This window comes from Mandrillus leucophaeus, unplaced genomic scaffold, assembly GCF_000951045.1.
Source record: "Mandrillus leucophaeus isolate KB7577 unplaced genomic scaffold, Mleu.le_1.0 Scaffold700, whole genome shotgun sequence".
Taxonomy (NCBI): domain Eukaryota; kingdom Metazoa; phylum Chordata; class Mammalia; order Primates; family Cercopithecidae; genus Mandrillus; species Mandrillus leucophaeus.
This window is the reverse complement of record NW_012107587.1, coordinates 467,243-486,326: the sequence shown is the minus strand read 5'-3', so window position 1 is coordinate 486,326 and position 19,084 is coordinate 467,243. Positions and strand designations below refer to the sequence as shown.

The following is a 19,084-nucleotide window of genomic DNA, read 5'->3' as shown; positions in this document are numbered from 1 at the left end:
AATAAACAGGTGAACCTGCACAGCAGGAAAGCTGCTGAACAGCCTGCTAGCCATCACATCCATGTGCACCTACACTGCACAGTCTGCCAACCCTGTGAGTGCTTATACCTAGCCTGACAGCCAGTCCTATGGTGAATCCACCCCAGAAGCAATTGCTTCAATCTGACTGGCTCCCCTCCCCAACACCTGCATATGTTCATGTACAGCCTGACAGCGGGTCCTGCAGCAGCAGTATCCCCAGGACAGCTTGCTACAGCCTGCTTGGCTCAAGTGCATGCATGTTCCTCTACGGCCTGACAGCTGGTCCTGTAGTGATCCTGTCCCTTCAGACAGAATTTTCCTAAACCACCCAGTGCCACTGCACCCACGAGTATCTGTGCTTGGCTTCTGACAGTCACTCTGGAAAAGGCCACTGCCTCTGCAGGAAACTCACCAGACAGCTTGCTGGCCCTCTGCAGCTTCCTTGTCTGGCTAACATCCAGCCTGCTGCCCCAGCCCCAAGCAAAACCACATTATTGCCCTTATAGTCAACCATACACTAAGCTTCTGAGACAACATCACAGACATCACTGACAAGTATTGTAGCTAAAGAAACAGCATGAAGATCACATTACAGACTCCACTCAGAACCAAAGCCAAAGCTCCTCTGGGACCATCTACCAAAGAAAATTTCTTCCTACAAATGCTATTCTATAAAACCGGAAAGAAGAAATTTACACTAGATGTGCAGATATCAACATAAGGACACAAGAAACACAAAACAGCCAGAAAATACGACACCTCCAAAGAAACACAGTAAGTCTCTAGTGACAGACCCCAAAGAAAAGAACATTTATGAAATTCCTGAAAAAGCATTGTAAATAATGATCTTAGAAAATGCAGTGAGATACAAGAGAGCACACACAAATGATTCAGTGAAATCAGAAAAATAACTAATGATCAGAATGAGAAATACAACAACAACAAAAAAGATATAAAAAGGAACCAAACAGAAATCTTGGAGCTGAACAATTCAATAAATACAATAAAAAATACAATTGACAGTTCTAACAACACACCAAATCAAACAATATATTTTTAAGCTTGAATACAGGTCTTTTAAAATAACCCAGTCAGAGAAAAATAAATAAACAAATAAGAATAAAGAAAGCCCATGAGACTTATGAAACACCATTAAGTGAACAAATGTTCCCATTATAGGATTATTAGAGAGAGAAGAGGTGGAGAAAGACACGGAAGGCCTATTTAACAGGATAATAGACAGAAACTTCCCAAATATTGGGAGATATATTTATATCTGAATAGATTCAGGAAGCTCAAAAGTCCCCTGTTAGATTCAACTCAAAATGATCCTCTTCAAAGTACTCGTTAATCAAACTGCCAAAAGTCAAAGAGAAGATTCTAAAATCTGCAAGAAAAAATTTTCAAGTTATATATAAAGGAAGCCCCTATTAGACTATCAGCAGAGTTCTCAACAGAAACTTTGCAGGCCAGAAGAAAATAGGTTGTTATATTTAAAGTGCTGAAAGGAAAAAAAAAATCTGTCAGCGAATAATACTATATCCATCAAAGCTATCCTTCAGAAATGAAGGAGAAATGAAGGCCTATCCAGACAAACAAATGCTGAGGGAATTCATCACCACTAGACTGGCCTTACAAGAAATGCTAGAGAAAATGCTACAATTGGAAACAAAAAGAATACAATTATTGTCAAGAAAACTTGTAAAAGCATAAAACTTAACAGGAGACATAAATTCATAAATTAAACTCAGAATAATCTATTGAAATAATGGTGCTATGTAAACTTTGAATCATCTAGTATGAAAGGTTTAAATTCAAATAAAAAACTACAACAGCCAGAATTAGTGGCTTAGGAACACCTAATAGATAAAGAAGTAAAAATTAAACAGGTCGGGCGCAGTGGCTCACGCCTGTAATCCCAGCACTTTGGGAGGCTGAGGCGGGCGGATAACGAGGTCAGGAGATCGAGACCATCCTGGCGAACACGGTGAAACCCCGTCTCTACTAAAAATACAAAAAAATTAGCCGGGCGTGGTGGCAGGTGCCTGTAGTCCCAGCTTCTAGGGAGGCTGAGGCTGGAGAATGGTGTGAACCCGGGAGGCGGCGGAGCTTGCAGTGAGTGGAGATCGCGCCACTGCACTCCAACCTGGGCGACAGAGCGAGACTCCATCTCAAAAAAAAAAAAAAAAAAAATTAAACAACAGGAATAGAAATTGCAGGGGAGGGAAAAAGTCTAGGGTATTTTTTATGTGACCAAAGTTATGTTACTATCAGCTTAAAATAATATATCTACAAGATTATTTAGGTTAGCCCCATGGTAGCCCGAAAGAAAGAAATTACAGCAGTTACACAAATAAAAAGAGGAAGAAAACAAAGCATAGCACCACAGAAAACCATCAAATCACAGAGGTAAACAAACAGACACAAAGAAAGAAACAGATGATCTATAAACAACCAAGAAATCATTAACTAAATGACAGGAGTAAGTCCTTATCTATCAATGATAACTGTGAGTACAAATGGAATCAATTCTTCAATTAAAAGATACTGAGTAGCCAAATGGATTAAAAAATATATCCAACTGTATGCTGTCTATAAAAGATTCACCTCACCATTAAGACAAAGGTAGGCTGAAAGTGAAGGCATGGAAAAAGGTATTCCATGCAAATGCAAACCAAAAGTCAGCAGGAATAGCCATATTTATATCAGATGAAATAGACTGTAAGTCAAAAACTGTTAAAAGACAAAAAAAAAAAAATTATATAATGATAAAAGAATCCATTCAACAAGAGGGTATAACAATTGGACATACATATGCACCTAACACCAGAGCACACAAATATGTACAGCAAATAATATCAGATATAAAGGAAGAGAAAGACAGACTATAATACAATTGTGGGAAACTTCAACACTCAACAATGGATAGATAATCTAGATAGAAAACCAACAAAAAAAATTAGACTTAAACTACACCATAGACCAAATAGACATAACAGATATTTACAGAACATTCCATCCAACAGCTGCAGAGTAAACATTCTTCTCAATGAATTGCATATGGAACATTCTCCAGGGCAGATCACATGTTAGGCCACAAAACTAGTCTTAACAAATTTAGGAAGACAGAGACCATATCAAGTATCCTTTTAGACCACAATATTATAAAACTAGAAATAAACAAGAAAAACTTAAGAAATCTTACAAACATGAAAATTGAACAGCGTACTTCTAAATAACCAATAATTCAATGAATAAATTAAAAGAGAAATTGAAAAATTACTTGAGACGAATGAGATTGGAAACACATCATACCAAAATCTATGAGACACAGCAAAAGCAGTTCTAAGAGAGAAGTTTATAGAAATAAATGCCTAAATAAAAAACAAAGATTCCCAATAACCTGACCATGCAGCTCAAAAAAGTAGAACAAAAAGACAAACGAAACCCCAAATTGTAAATAATAAAGCTTAGAGCGGAAATAAATACAATAGTGACTTTTAAAGTTTTCAAAAATAATCAACAAAATTAACAGTTTTTTTTGAAAAGATTAACAAATATGAGAAACCTTAGTTAGACTCACCACAGAAAAAAGAGAAAAGACGTAAATAAATAAAATCAGAGATGAAAAAGGAGACATTACAGGTGACATCACAGAAATACAAAGCATCATGAGACTATTATGAACAATTATACACCAAAAACTTTGTGTACATAGATGAACTGCATAGATTCCTTGACAAATACAAGTTACCCAGATTGAATTAGGAAGAAATAGAAAATCTGGACATGCCAATAATGAGTGAGGAAACTGAATCAGTAATAGTCATCTATTGAAAAAAGGCCCAGGACCTAAAATTGAATACCTATATGCAAAAACAAAAAACAAAAAACAACACTATCTTTCACTACATACAAAAATCAACTCAATTGCAATTAAAGACTCAAGAGTAAAACCTAAAACTATTAATCTACTAGAAGAAAATGTAGGGGAAATGCTGTATGACATTGGGCTGGGCAATGATGTTTTTTTAAAAAAACTGCAAAAGCACAGGAAACAAAATGAAAAATAGATAAATGGGACCACATCAAATTAAAAAGCTTCTACACAGCAAAGGAAACAATACAATGAACAGTCAACCTACAGAACGGGAGAAAATATTTGCAACTATACATCTGACAAGGGGTTTATATGCAGAATATATAGGTACTTAAATAACAGCAAAAACACAAATAACCTGATTAGAAAATTGGAAAAATACTTTAATAGGCAGTTCTCAAAAAAACGACATTGAAAGGGTCAACAGGTATGTAAAAAAAAAAAAAAAAAAAAGCTCAACATCCCTAGTCATCACAGAAATGAAAATCAAAACCACAGTAAGATGATACCTCACTCCAGTTAGAATGGCTAGAATCAAAAATACAAATTAGGTCGGGTGTGGTGGCTCACGCCTGTAATCCCAGCACTTTGGGAGGCCGAGGTGGGTGGATCACCTGAGGTCAGGAGTTCAAGACCAGCCTGACCAACATGGAGAAACCCCATCTCTACTAAAAATACAAAATTAGCTGGGTGCGGTGGCACATGCCTGTAATTCCAGCTACTCCGGAGGCTGAGGCAGGAGAATTGCTTGAACCCAGGAGGTGGAGTTTGCAGTGAGCCAAGATTGCCTCACTGCACTCCAGCCTGGGCAACAAGAGCAAAACTCCATCTCAAATAAATAAATACAAAGTAAACCAGCATTGGCTAGGATACAAAGAAAAGGGAACACTTACACACTGTTGGTGGAATTGTAAATTAGTACAGCCACTGTGGAAAACTCTATGAAGTTTCCTCAGAAAAATAAAAAAAAAGAACTACTATATGATCCATCAATCTCACTCCTGGGTATATATCCAAAGAAATGAAATCAGTATGTTGAAGAGATATCTGAATTCCTACGTTTACCGCAGCACAAATTACAATAGTGAAGATGTGGTATTAACACATGTCCTTCAATGGATGAATAGATGAAGAAAATGTGGTAGGCGGCGGGGCCAAATATGGCTGACTAGAAGCAGCAAGGATCGTAGGCTCCCCTCCAAAAGAACCCTAATAGCATGTGAATCCTGCACCTGCAACCAAGGTATCCACGTTCTCTCATCAGAATCGACTAGGCGGTTGCCGTGCCCCATGGAGTGGAAGGGACAGCACTGTGGTGCAGTGGCCCTCCTGAGAGACACGGGGTAGGGGAGCCCTCATGCCCCCAGCCAAGGGAGGTGCAGTGGCCCTCCTGAGAGACACGGGGTAGGGGAGCCCTCATGCCCCCAGCCAAGGGAGGCAGCGAGTCAGCGTGCTACCCAGCCTGGGAAACTGTGCTTTTTCCATGGAACTGTTGCAACCCCTGGATTTGAAGATTCCACTTGTGAAGCCATGCCACCCAGGACTAGGGTCCCAACCATGGAGCTGCACAGATTCTCAACAGCCTCTCAACTAGAATCTGCTTAAGCCCGCTGAGTTTCTTGGGGTAGGGGCCACCAGCACCACAGCTGCAGCTGCCTGCTGTCTAAGTCCTTTGAGCTCTTTGAAGGAGGGATGGCAGCCAGCACTGGGACTAATAGCCGCCTAACACACTAAGCTCCCTGGGCAGGGGAAGATGGCAGGCATCTCTATAGCTCCAGGCTGTGCTTTTCCTGTGCTGGAGCCAGGGAGGCTGGACGGTTTGTTCACAAGAGGTGTCCCCCACAGCCCAACACACAGTCTAATGTGGCAGACTGCAGCCAGAGTACCTCTTCAGGCCTTCTCCTCACTGGGCGGGGCCTCTCTGCAGGAACTCCAATAACTCCAGCCAGGGGCTCAGGGACAGAACTGTGATCTCCCTGGGCCTGGGTCCCTAGGGACAGGGTTGGCTGCAGTTTCTATAAACCAGCAGACTTAGCCTTTCCTCCTCTTAATTCTGAGAAATCCAGGCAGCTCAGAAGACTGGGTTCCCCCCAGGCAAAGCACACCCCCTCCACTAAGAGACAGTAAAAGTGCTTCATTATATTGCCCCCGTACCCCGCGCCACCCTCCAACAGGGGGTGTCAGACACCCTATGCAGGAGAAATCCTACTGGCATCAGCTTGGTGCTCCTCAAGGTCGGAGATCTCAGAGGAATGAGCAGGCACCCATCTTTTCTGTTCTCTAGCCTCCCTGAGTAACATCTACAGGCGTGGGGGTGAATAGGGCCTGAAGGGAACCCCCAGTCAACTGCAGCAGCCCTGCAGAAGGGAGACCTGACCATTGAAAGAAAAACAAACAGAAAGCAAGAACAACAGCATCATCAGCAACAAAAATGTCCCTACAAAAACCCCATCCAAGGGTCAGCAGTCTCAAAGATCGAAACTAGACAAACTCATTAAAATGAGAAAGCATCAACAAAAAAATGCTGAAAACCCAAAAGGCCAGAGTGCCTCCAAATGACTGCAATGCTTCTCTGGCAAGGGCACAGAACTGGACAAAGGATAAGAAGAAATTGACAACAGTAGGCTTCAGACGATGAGTAATAACAAACTCCACTGAGCTAAAGGAACATGTTCTAACCCAATGCAAAGAAGCTAAGAACCTTGGTAAAAGGTTAGAGGAGGTGCTATGTAGAGTAACCAATCTAGAGAGGGATATAAATGACCTGATGGAGCTGAAACACACAACACAAGAACTTTGTAAAGCATACACAAGTATCAACAGCTAAATCGACCAAGTGATTCTATGCACCCAATAAAGGAGCACTCAGATTCATAAAGCAAGTTCTTAGAGACCTACAAAGAGACTTAAGACTCCCACACAATAATAGTGGGAGGCCTTAATGCCCCCACTGTCAATATTAGAAAGGATGTCACAGTTTGAAAACCACGTTGCTGAAATAAGGCATACAGACAGATTAGAGAAAAAAGAATGAAAAGGAATGAACAAAGCTTCTGAGAAATAGGGACTATGTAAAAAGACAGAACCCATAATTGATTAGAGTACATAACGAGATGAGGAGAATGGAAACAAGCTGGAAAACACACTTCTGGATACTATCCAGCAGCATTTCCCCAACTTAGCAAGACAGGCCAACATTCAACATTCAAATTCAGGAAATATAGGGAACAGCAAGATACTCCATGAGAGGATTAACCCCAAGACACATAATTATCAGAGCCTCCAAGGCCGAAATGAAGGAAAAAAATATTTAGAGAAATCAGAAAGAAAGGCCAGGTCACCAACAAAGGGAAGTCCATCAGACTATCAGTGAACCTCTTAGCTGAAACCCTACAAGCCAGAAGAGAGTGGGGCCAATATTTGACATTCTTAAAGAATTTTCAAACCAATTTCATATCATATCATATTGAATTTCATATCCAGTCAAACTATACTTCATAAGCAAAGGAGAAATAAAATCCTTTCCAGACAAGCAAATGTTGAGGGATTTCATCACCACCAGACCTCTCTTGCAAGAGTCCTGAAGGAAGCACTAAATATGGAAAGGAAAAGCTGGTACTATCCACTGCAAAAATACACCAAAATATAAAGATCAATGACACTATGAAGAAACTGCATCAACTAGTGTGCAAAATAACCAAATAGCATCATGATGACAGGATCAAACTCACACATAACAATATTAACCTTAAATGTAAATGGACTAAATGCCCCAATTAAAAGACACAAACTGGCAAATTTGATAAAGACTCAAGATCTATTGGAGTCCTAAATTCAGGAGACCTATCTCATGTGCAAAGACACACATAGGCTGAAAATAAAGGGATGAAGGAAAATATACCAAATAGAAAGCCAAAAAAAAAAAAAAAAAAAAAAAAGCAGGGATTGCAATCCTAGTCTCTGATAAAACAGACTTTAAACCAACAAAGAAGAGTGGGAGACCTTAACACCCCACTGTCAATATTAGACAGATCAACGAGACAGAAAATTAACAAGGATATTCAGGACTTGAACTCAGCTCTGGACCATGCAGACCTAATAGACATCGACAGAACTCTCCACCCCAGATCAACAGAATATACGTTCTTCTCAGCACCACATCACACTTATTCTAAAATTGACCACATAATTGGAAGTAAAACACTCCTTAGCAAATGCAAAAGAACAGAAATAATAACAAACAGTCTCTCAGACCACAGTGCAAACAAATTAGAGCTCAGGATTAGCAAACAACTACATAGAAAGTGAACAATCTGCTCCTGAATGACTATTGGGTAAATAACAAAATTAAGGCAGAAATAAATAAGTTCTTTGAAACCAATGAGAACAAAGACACAATGTACAAGAATCTCTGGGACACAGCTAAAGCAGTGTTTAGAGGGAAATTTATAGCACTAAATGCCCACAAGAGAAAGTGAGAAAGATCTAAAATCAACACCCTATCAATCACAATTTAAAGAACTAGAGAAGCAAGAGCAAACAAATTCAAAACTAGCAGACAACAAGAAATAACTAAGATCAGAGCAGAACAGAAGGAGATAGTGACATGAAAATCCCTTAAAAAAATCAATGAATCCAACAGCTGGTTTTTTGAAAACATTAACAAAATAGACCACTAGCCAGACTAATAAAGAAGAAAAGAGAGAATAATCAAATAGACACAATAAAAAATGATAAAGGGAGATCACCACTGATCCCACAGAAATACAAGCTACCATCAGAGAATACTATAAACACCTCTGCACTAATAAACTAGAAAATCTAGAAGAAATTGATAAATTCCTGGACACATACACCCTCCCAAGACTAAACCAGGATGATGTCAAATAAACTAGAAAATCTAGAAGAAATTGATAAATTCCTGGACACATACACCCTCCCAAGACTAAACCTGGAAGAAGTCAAATCCCCGAATAGACCAATAATATGTTCTGAAATTGAGGCAGTAATTAATAGCCTACAAACCAAAAAAGCCCAGGACCAGACGAATTCACAGCCGAATTCTACCAGAGGTACAAAGAGGAGCTGGTACCATTACTTCTGAAACTATTCCAAGCAATAGAAAAAGAGGGACTCCTCACTAACTCATTTTATGAGGCCAGAATCATCCTGATACCAAAACCTGGCAGAGAAACAACAAAAGAAGAAAATTTCAGGCCAATATCCCTGACAAACATTGATGCAAAAATCCTCAATACAATCCTGGCAAACCAAATCCAGAAGCACATCAAAAAACTTATCCACCACCATCAAGTTGGCTTCATCCCTGGGATACAAGGCTGGTTCAACATATGCAAACCAATAAACATAATCTATCATATAAACAGAACCAATGACAAAAATTTGTCTTGGTTATCTCAATGGATGCAGATGATCTCAATAGATTATCTCAATAGATGCAGAAAAGGCCTTCAATAAAATTCAATATCCCTTCAGGTTAAAAACTCTCAATAAAATGGGTATTGACGGAACATATCTCAAAATAATAAGAGCTATTTATGAAAAACCCACAGCCAATATCATATTGAATTGGCAAAAGCTGGAAGCATTCCCTTTAAAAATCAATACAAGACAGGATGCCCTGTCTCACCACTCCTATTCAACATAGTATTGCAAGTTCTGGCCAGGGCGATCAGGCAAAACAATGAAACAAAGGATATTCTAAGAGGAAGAGAGGAAGTCAAATTGTCTGTGTTGCAGATAAGATGATCGGATATTTAGAAAACCCCATCGTCTCAACCCCAAAACTCCTTGAGCTGATAAGTAACTTCAGCAAAGTCTTAGGGTACAAAATCAATATGCAAAAATCACAAGCACTCCTATACAACATCAATAGACAAGCAGAGAGCCAAATCATAAATGAACTCCCATTCACAATTGCTACAAAGAGAAAAAAATTCCTAGGAATACAGATAAGAAGGGATCTGAAGGACCTCTTCAAGGAGAACTACAAACCACTGCTCAAAGAAATATGAGATGACATAAATAAATGGAAAAACCTTCTATTGCCATGGAAAGGAAGAATCAATATCATGAAAATGACCATACTGCCCCAAGTAATTTACAGATTCAATGCTATTCCCATCAAACTACCATTGACATTCTTCACATAATTAGAAAAACTACTTTAAGTTTCATATGAAACCAAAGAAGAGCCCGTACAGCCAAGACAATCCTAAGCAAAAAGAACAAAGCTGGAGGCATTACACTACCTGAATTCAAACTATGCTACAAGGCTACAGTAACCAAAACAGCATGGTACTAGTATCAAAACAGACATACGTACCAACGAAACAGTACAGAGACCTCAGAAATAACACCACGTATCTACAACCATCTGAATCTTCAACTAAACTGACAAAAACAAGCAATGGGCAGAGGATTTCTTAAAATCAATAAATGAGATGATATCATAGAGGAAGTTTTATCAGAGACTGGGTTGGGGAGGAGAAAATGGGGAGAGGTTGATCAATGGGTACAAAATTATAATTAGATAGAATAAATAAGTTATAGTGTTCTATTACACAGTAGGGTGACATTGTTTAACACTTAGGTATTTTACATTACAAAATAGGTAGAAAAGAGGCTTAGATGACCATCGCAAAGAAATGATAATTGCCATGAGGTGATGGTCATACTAAATACCCTGAGTTGATCATCATACAACATACATATGTTCAAAACATCCAATTATACTCCTAAACATGTACAATTATAATATGTGAATTAAAATAAACATACTAGCTAAACAAATACAAATCCCTATGAACAAAAATTTACACTAAATCAAAAGGGTGTGCCACATTTTTTCTCACTACTGAGGGACCAATATTGTTAATATTTGATTGTAATTTCTTAAAGTTTCAAAATTCAGAAGACTGTATGTGTATTCTAGAAAAAATGGAATCAAGTAAACTTTTATATCCTTATATAACTGTATTTCATGTTCTTAAATAATATTCACATAGCATTTTAACAGTTTATATGATACTACCTTATACAGAATTTGAATAACTTTCTTTTATTTTTGGTTATTTAAGGGGGTCTCTTTTCTAATATCTACTACTCTAAATAATACTATAACTGATAATCCTTCTACATGAATCTTGGATTATTGATAATTCCTTTAAAATAGAATATTGGAAATTAATTTTAAAAAAGGTTTGTCCTTTACTAGATTTGAATAGAATATAAACTTATTGTAGCAAATCTAGAAAATTCAAATATGTGATAAATATTAGACAATACGTAAAGAAAATAAAAATTACTTACATTCTTCCTTTCAAGAGGTAACTCTAGAAAATATTTTGATCTATACTTGCCATTATTATGTATATAGCTGTAAATGCTCTTTAGTTTGAGTTTTGATACTACCATTGCCAGATATATTTTAAAAATCAGGTTGATGTTTACCCAGGAAGCATTATTTCTTTATCTAAATGCTGGATTAATTTGCACAACAGGTAATTATCTTTTTATTTAATTTTTTAAAAAATGTAATATGGTGCCTATGATAAGACTGCTTTACTAGTTTGTGATACTGTTTTACAATTTCTTTCATGATTGACAATCTACTTAGAATATCTACTTTTACTTTAAGCAGTTGTGACTATTTATCTTTTCCCCAGAAAGGCTTACATTTTCTTGAGAGTTTTCAAACTTACCAGCACGAAAATTACATGGGTTGGGGGAAGGGTGGATGGGGAGACGTCGATCAATGGGTACAAAATTATAATTAGACAGAATAAATAAATTCTAGTGTTCTATTACACAGTAATATCTTTTTTTTTTTTTTTTTTTTTTTTTTTTTTTTTTTTAGGCTTGGTCTCATGTTATCATTCAGGCTGGAGTGCAGTGGGGTGATCACAGCTTATTGTAGCCTTGACATCTGCTCTCAATTGATCCTCCCACCTCGGCCTCCTGAGTAGTTGGGACTACAGGTGTGCACTACCACACCTGGCTTTAAAAAATCTTTTGTAGCATTGAGATCTCACTGTTGCCCAGGCTGGTCTCAAACTGCTGGGCTCAAGTAATCCTCCTGCCTTGACCTCCCAAAGTGTTGGGATTACAGGCATAAGCCACCATGCCTGGCCCCTCTTCTAATATTTTAATCTCCTTTACATCTATAAATGTATCTGGTAAGATGATTTGTGGCTATTTACCTATCAAATACCATCAAGTATGGCTTCTCACTGCCCACAGTGGCCAAAAAAATAACATCATATCCAAACTCTTTACATACCAGTCACACCTCCAAAGCTAGGCACTGATTTACTTTTCCAATCTTATTTTTCTTTATTCTAATATGCTTCACAGACACCTCTCATTATTTCCTTAAGGGCAAAGAATATGCATTTCTGTGCTTCTGTCCATTTGTGGGCTGAATTTCTTCAAACAACAATCTCCTTTCTGCTCTTTCTTGGCTGATCAGAATAAGCACCCTCTCTGTTTCTGTTCAAGTCTTCTGATCCACTATCATAAAACTTTTCATGAGCAATAGATGACTTTTTTCTCACCTTACTCAGGGCCCCTTGTGCTTCAACTATTGTGCATTCTTCATTGAATTCTTCAATTCTCTTTCCCCACTAGACTATAAGATCCTGGACTGCAGAACTATGACCAGTTACTATTATTAATTTTTTTGTCAACCAACCTACTTACAATAAGAAATGAGTCAATTAAAGATCAAATTGGGCGACTGCTTGTGTGACCTAGAAATAAACACAACTACTTAGTTATCTTTTCCCAGATAATAGGGCCAGTTGCAATAACCTCTGTCTACTGAAAAGCTGTCACAGTTCGTACTGATTTTGTTACAAACAAGATGTTTTACTATATACCAGAAAAGTATCAGCAAAAATGTAAAAATCTATAGTGTCTGTGCTGAAAATGACTCTTCCATCAATGTGGTGCTTGTGCAGTGCACAACCTATACTATCTTATATATACTACCATGTAGGTTTCCCACTTCTATGTATTTTTTTCAATGTTTATTGTAAATTTTAAATTATGAGTCAAGAGCATAAATTATTTTATGGCTCGTTTAGACATAATGTAAACAATATTCTCTTTCTACAAATTAAACTGGACCTGAGCAAAGCAAACTCCAGTAGAAGATGTTAACTACTGTCCTCATAATAATGTGTACTCATTTTATAACCGTGACTGTTCACTTTTCTCTTAAGATCTTCTCTGATTATTGTTTTAAAGTTGAATAGCAAATGGTCTCAACTCCCTCCAGGCTAAGCAAGTAATGTCAGTATCAATCATATTTGGAACCAAATGCATATTATCTATCTATATTACCAACCTTATTACTTATGTATTGCTCAGCTATATCAAAGAAATTATCTCATGATGTAAATATACTAACATTAACACTTAGTATATGCAAGCTATTTTAGCTCTTTGAATCTCAGTTTCATTATTTACATAATGCAGGATACTGGAGCTGTTGGAAGAATTAAAGATATTATCCTTAATGTGTCAATAGGTGCCTTCTATTTTCAGAGGAAATTGGTTCCCATTGATAGACCTTGTTGAAGACATAGGCCTATGCATACTGTTGTGCCATCAACCATGGACATTTTGTCCATAAGTTATTAAGTGCACGTGATGTTGAAACAAAAAGGTGCTTTCTTTGAGTAGCTAGCACATAAAAATACTGGATGATTTAAGTTAAATAAGCAGTTGAAACATGAGGAACATGGTCATATAGAGAGTCAAAGAAGATAATAAAGGCATAGCAATGCCACAGCATGCCAGACTATGACAAAATGATATAGTTAGGCAAAACCAGTTATCTTTCTTATAGAACAGAGCAGGTATGCAAAGAGAAGCACTGGGAAAAGGAGAGAAAGGAAAGAAGGTAGAAAGGGAGGGAGGGAAGGAGGGAGAGGGAGTGAGAGGAAGGGAGGGAGAGCAAGGAAGGGAGGGAGAGCAAGGAAGGGAGGGAGAGGATGTGAGAGAGGGAGAGATTACGGGAGAGAGACAGAAGAGGAGAAGGAAGGAGAGGAGAGGAGGGGAGGGGAGGGGAAAAGGGGAAGAGAGGGGAGGGGAGGAGAGGAGAGGTGGGCAGAGGAGAGGAGACGAGGGGAGAGGAGAGGAGAGGGGAGGTGAGGAGAGGAGAGGTGGGGAGAGAGGAGAGGAGAGGAGGAGAGGAGAGGAGGAGAGGAGACGACAGAGAAGAGAAGAGGAGGGGGAGAACAGGAGAGAGAAGACAGAAACGCTAGATTCAGAGAAAGAAAAATGGAGTAACTGTCTTATTGTTTTTCATTTCTCGTGAAGACTAGTGGATAACAATACTTCACTTTCAAAAAGATTTTCCCATATCTTTCCAACAAGTTTTCTTATAAAATGGAGTTTATTGGGATGATTTTAAAGCCCAAACAATTCTTTATTTGTTTGAAAAGTGCATAGCACCATCTCTAGTACACACTAGATACTAAAAGAATGGAAGCTATCACTAATCAGATTATAAACTCAAAATGCAGGGAAGATAATACAATTGGAATTTATTTTAATTTCAAAAATCTATCATCTAAACCAGAAAGATGAAATCTTTTCTGTTAAACTGAGTTGTCATTGACAGAAATGTGGCTTGGTCTTATTTTGGCTTCCATGTAAATACATTTCAAATATAAAGGAAACATAGACCTCTCCCCTTTCCACCCCTTTTTTATCTACTGAAGAATAACATTATAGACACTTACAAGATTCAGCAACATAATGATTATGAAATTGATACAGACAGCAGCAGCAGATGTTGCAAACTGCCAGTATTGTTTGATGAAATTCCACTTGAATGATGCAAACTGTTCCATGACAACCAGGCGGTACACCACGACTCCAAACACTGCAGTGATCACCAAGGATATCTACAATATTAGAGACCAGAAAAAAACATCCATATTTTACATCACTAACAAGTCAAAAGCAAAACCATAGATCAAATCTACTGTCCCCAAGAATTGAAGGTATTTACCTTTCCAAGAAAGGATATCTAGATTTAATTTTCTCCTTTAAGGAAGTTATATTCTAATCAAAATAAATAGGACAAAATTTGTCATTTTAGTGTGATAACAAAGTTATCACACTAACATGCAAATTCTGCCCAATGTCCTCTTAAATGGAATGCTCATTTTTAACACAAGATATCTAATCCATCAGGTCAACTCATATAATTTCCATTTTATCTTAGACGATCTCTGTTTCTCCGAAAAAGTATTTTCTTTAAAAAGGTGCACAAACTGCCTTTGTAAAATCCCCATAACCTGTTGTGACTTCTGTTTGTTTAATTGTATGTATTACCAAGGTGTTGGAAAGAATAAGGTTTCTGACGTTCTCAATGTCCCAAAATGAGTTGGTACCATTGAACTTACTTCTAAATTTGGAATCCCAAAACATTTTGATATTGATGGCTATACTTTACCATGAAGAATATTCCTGAGACAGAAACAAGAAGACGAGTGACTTTGTCTGAGGAAGGCTGATGTGGTTCAGGTTTTCCCGTGATGGGATTTACGATCTCCATCTTGTAATACTTGGCTTCAAACTGGGGACGAAGTGTTTCCTATGAGAGAAACTAAAGTTATCTAAATATCAAAGCCATAAACTAAAAAAAATACTCCCAAGAGTTGATACAATACTCCTAAATTTGGCCTACTTTTGTATTAAGTCTTCACAATAAAGCAGCCTTTTTAAAATAACATCAAATTGCCTTCCAAATAAATCCTCAGCAGTATTGTAATCAGTATAATTTTCCACTAATGTAATTTAAAGAAACATCACAGAAGTGGTCTGAAAAATACATACTTCATTGATCTCTATTATCTTCATAAAATAATAAATTTTGTTAGTAGGAAAAATCAAGGGAAAAATCTAATGATGGTTAACTGTTTCCAGCCTGAATGCTAGGGCAGCAGATAATTTTCCATATCCTGTAATAGCCCAGTTTCCCTATTTCCTTGTATGCTAACATCTTACCTCCTCTTCTTCCCATTCGATAAGGTCCCAAGTATAGGTCAGTATACTCCTTCTCCTTTTCCAAAACTCCAGGAAGACTGTGGCTATAAAATATAAAAATGATAATTCTTTACACAAATCACATCATATTGCTTTTATTCTTTATACTGATATATCTTATCTCATAATTAAAATTAATTATTAAAGTAATTAATAAAATTTTTATTTTTCCCTTTTCCTCTTCTTCCTGTGTTTATACATCATTAATTAGTATATCTATTAACATACACTGCTAGAGGGTTGTGATTTCTTTTACTGAAACCAACAAGCAGGGACTTTTTGTCAGCACAGCTCATCAAAATGATGCAATCAATATTACTGAGCTAAATATTGACCCTTTTGACCTGCATATGCTTATTCAAAATCTAAAGACTCAAATAAAGCCTTCTCCAAGAATCACAATAAAGACCATGTGATACTTGTCCAGAACTTACAGAGAGTTGGTGTAGGAGAGAGAATAAAAGAACAAACTCTCGTAGTGAAGGAGAAAAGAAAGACAAGAGAAGAAACTCTCAAATTCATATTCTGGGTGGACTCTACATGGATGGAAAAGGACTCAGTGGAAAAAGTAAAGAAATTCCTGAACTGACAGCTTTTCTGTGTAAACAGCGAGGAGAACGATTGCTGTTTAATTTTTTTTCTAGATGGGCTCTATCTTACACCATTCAAGACTTTGTGGACACAACTAACAACTCACATATACGTTTTAGAAATGTGTGGTACTGGGGCAACCCTCTTTAGGTCCCCTCCCATTGTATGGGAGCTTTGTTTTCACTCTATTAACTCTTGCAACTGCACACTCTTCTGGTCCATGTTTGTTATGGCTCAAGCTGAGCTTTTCTTCACTGTCGACCACTGCTGTTTGCCATTGTCGCAGACCCGTCACTGACTTCCATCCCTCCTGATCCAGCAAGGCATCCATTGCCGCTCCTGATCCGGCTAAAGGCTCGCCATTGTTCCTGCATGGGTAAGTGCCCAGGTTCATCCTAATTGAGCTGAACACTAGTCACTGGGTTCCACAGTTCTCTTCCATGACACACGGCTTCTAATAAACCGATAACACTCACCGCATGGCCCAAGGTTCCATTCCTTGGAATCCGTGAGGCCAAGCACCCCAGGTCAGAGAACAAAAGGCTTGTCGCCATCTTGGGAGCAGCCCACTCCATCTTGGGAGTGGCCCACCACCATCTTGGGAGCTCTAAGAACAAAGACCCGCTGGTAACATTTGGTGGCCCGCATGGGGCTTCTCCAAAGTGGTGAGTAATACTGAACCACTTTCTTTTGCTATTCTGTCCTATCTTTCCTTAGAATTGGAGGAAAATAACTGGGCACCTGTCAGCCAGTTAAAAACGATTAGTGTGGCCGCTGGACTAAAGACTCAGGTGTGAGGCTTCCTGGGAAAAAGCTTTCTAACAACCCCCAACCCTTCTGGTTTGGGAGTGTTGTTCTGCCTGGAACCAGCTTCTGCTTTCACAATTTTCCTGGGGAAGCTGAGGGTCGACTAGAGGCAGAAAGTTGTCATCCCGAACTCCTAGCGTTGGCCAGTTGAGATCATGGCACAGCCAGAAGTCTCTACTCAACAGTCGCCCATGCGTGCACCCCTTCGTCTCCTTCTGACCCATACCTCCTGGGTCCTAACCACGACTTTCTTGAAAGTGTAGACCCAAAATTCTCCTTACTTCTGAATCTACTTCCTCTGATCCCTGCCTCCTAGGTACTAATGCTTCAGACTTTCACTTCCACTCCCAAGTATTAGAGCAGGTTGTATCTCCAAAGGGACCTAAGGAAGTTCTACACTGTGTCCTTAAGCAACTAGGCTATGAACCCAGGGAGTCTTGTCCCTGGTGACTCTCCCAATTTAGGCATACAGCTCTCGACATGGGCAGTTATGTGGGAACCGTTCCCCACCACCCTTGCCAGGGCCTTAGAACTGATAACCCAGTACTTTAACAACTGGAACTGGGTTTACAACAACGTAATAGATCAGGATGAAAACGAATTGAGTAAGTTATTCCTATCTAATTAATATTCCTATAGTGGCAAATGGGGCAACAAGCGAACGTCCTTCCACTATGTTTCCAAAATTCTTCTACAGAGGCAGAAAGGAGAAAGAGAGAGGCAGAGAGAGAGAGAGAGAGGAAGAGACAGAGACAAAAGGTGAGTCAGAGAGAGAGAGAGACAGAAAGTCAAAGGAGAAAGAAAGAGAGAAAGAGAAAGATAGAAATGGTAAAGGAAAAACAGTGTACCCTATTCCTTTAAAAGCCAGGATAACTTTAAAACCTATAATAGATAATTGAAGGTCTTCTCTGTGACACTATAACATGCCAATAGTACCTTGTTGTCAGTGTAAACAAGGGCGTAGCCCAAAACACTGAGACCACTGACAACCCACAGCCTTCCTATCAAAAATCCTTAACCCAGTAACCTGCGAATGGCCCAAATGCATTCAATTGGTAGCAGCAACTGCTTTGCTAACAGAAGAAAGTAGAAAAAGAATCTTCAGAGGAAAACTCATTGTGAGCACACCTCACCATTGTGAGGATAGTTCAGAGCTATCCTAAGTCAAAAAAAGCAAACAGGTAGCTTACTAACTCAAAAATAAGTATGGGGCTATTCTGTTAGAAAAAGGTGATTTAACACTAACCACTGAAAATTCCCGTAACCCAGCAAATTTCCTAACGGGTGATTTAAATATTAATTACCATACAAAGGTCCAACCAGATCTAGGAGGAACGCCCTTCAGGAAAGGACTATAGATGGTTCCTCCCGGGTGACTGAGGAAAAAAAACCACAATGGGTATTCAGTATTGACAGGGGGACTCTTGTGGAAGCAGAGTTAGGAGAATTGCCTAATAATTGGTCTGCTCAAATGTGTGAGTTGTTTGCACTCAGTCAAGCCTTAAAGTACTTACAGAATAAAAAAAAAACTCTATCTCAATACTGAGTCAAAAGGTTACCAACACCCTCTCTGAAATGAATTTGCATAAGAACTGTTGTTTATGCGAATGAATCTTGATGGGGCAGCTGGGTTGTTATGAAATACTCAGGAACCCAGCCCTGGTCTAGGACTCACCCTTGAGCCAAAGGCAATGTTGGGCA

The 19,084-nt window shown here is 38.5% G+C and overlaps 1 protein-coding gene across 3 annotated transcripts in view; it reads right to left on the bottom strand.

Annotated features, from left to right (window-relative positions):
* ANO3 (anoctamin 3) overlaps positions 1–19,084 on the bottom strand; it is a 479,469-nt gene that overhangs the window by 49,099 nt on the left and 411,286 nt on the right. For all 3 annotated transcript variants that reach the window (XM_011964701.1, XM_011964700.1, XM_011964702.1), the window contains 3 exons: positions 15,947–16,029; positions 15,393–15,533; positions 14,674–14,838 (listed from right to left, as the gene is read on the bottom strand). In XM_011964701.1, coding sequence (XP_011820091.1) covers positions 14,674–14,838; positions 15,393–15,533; positions 15,947–16,029 — 389 coding nt within the window. The remainder of the gene's footprint in view (positions 1–14,673; positions 14,839–15,392; positions 15,534–15,946; positions 16,030–19,084) is intronic.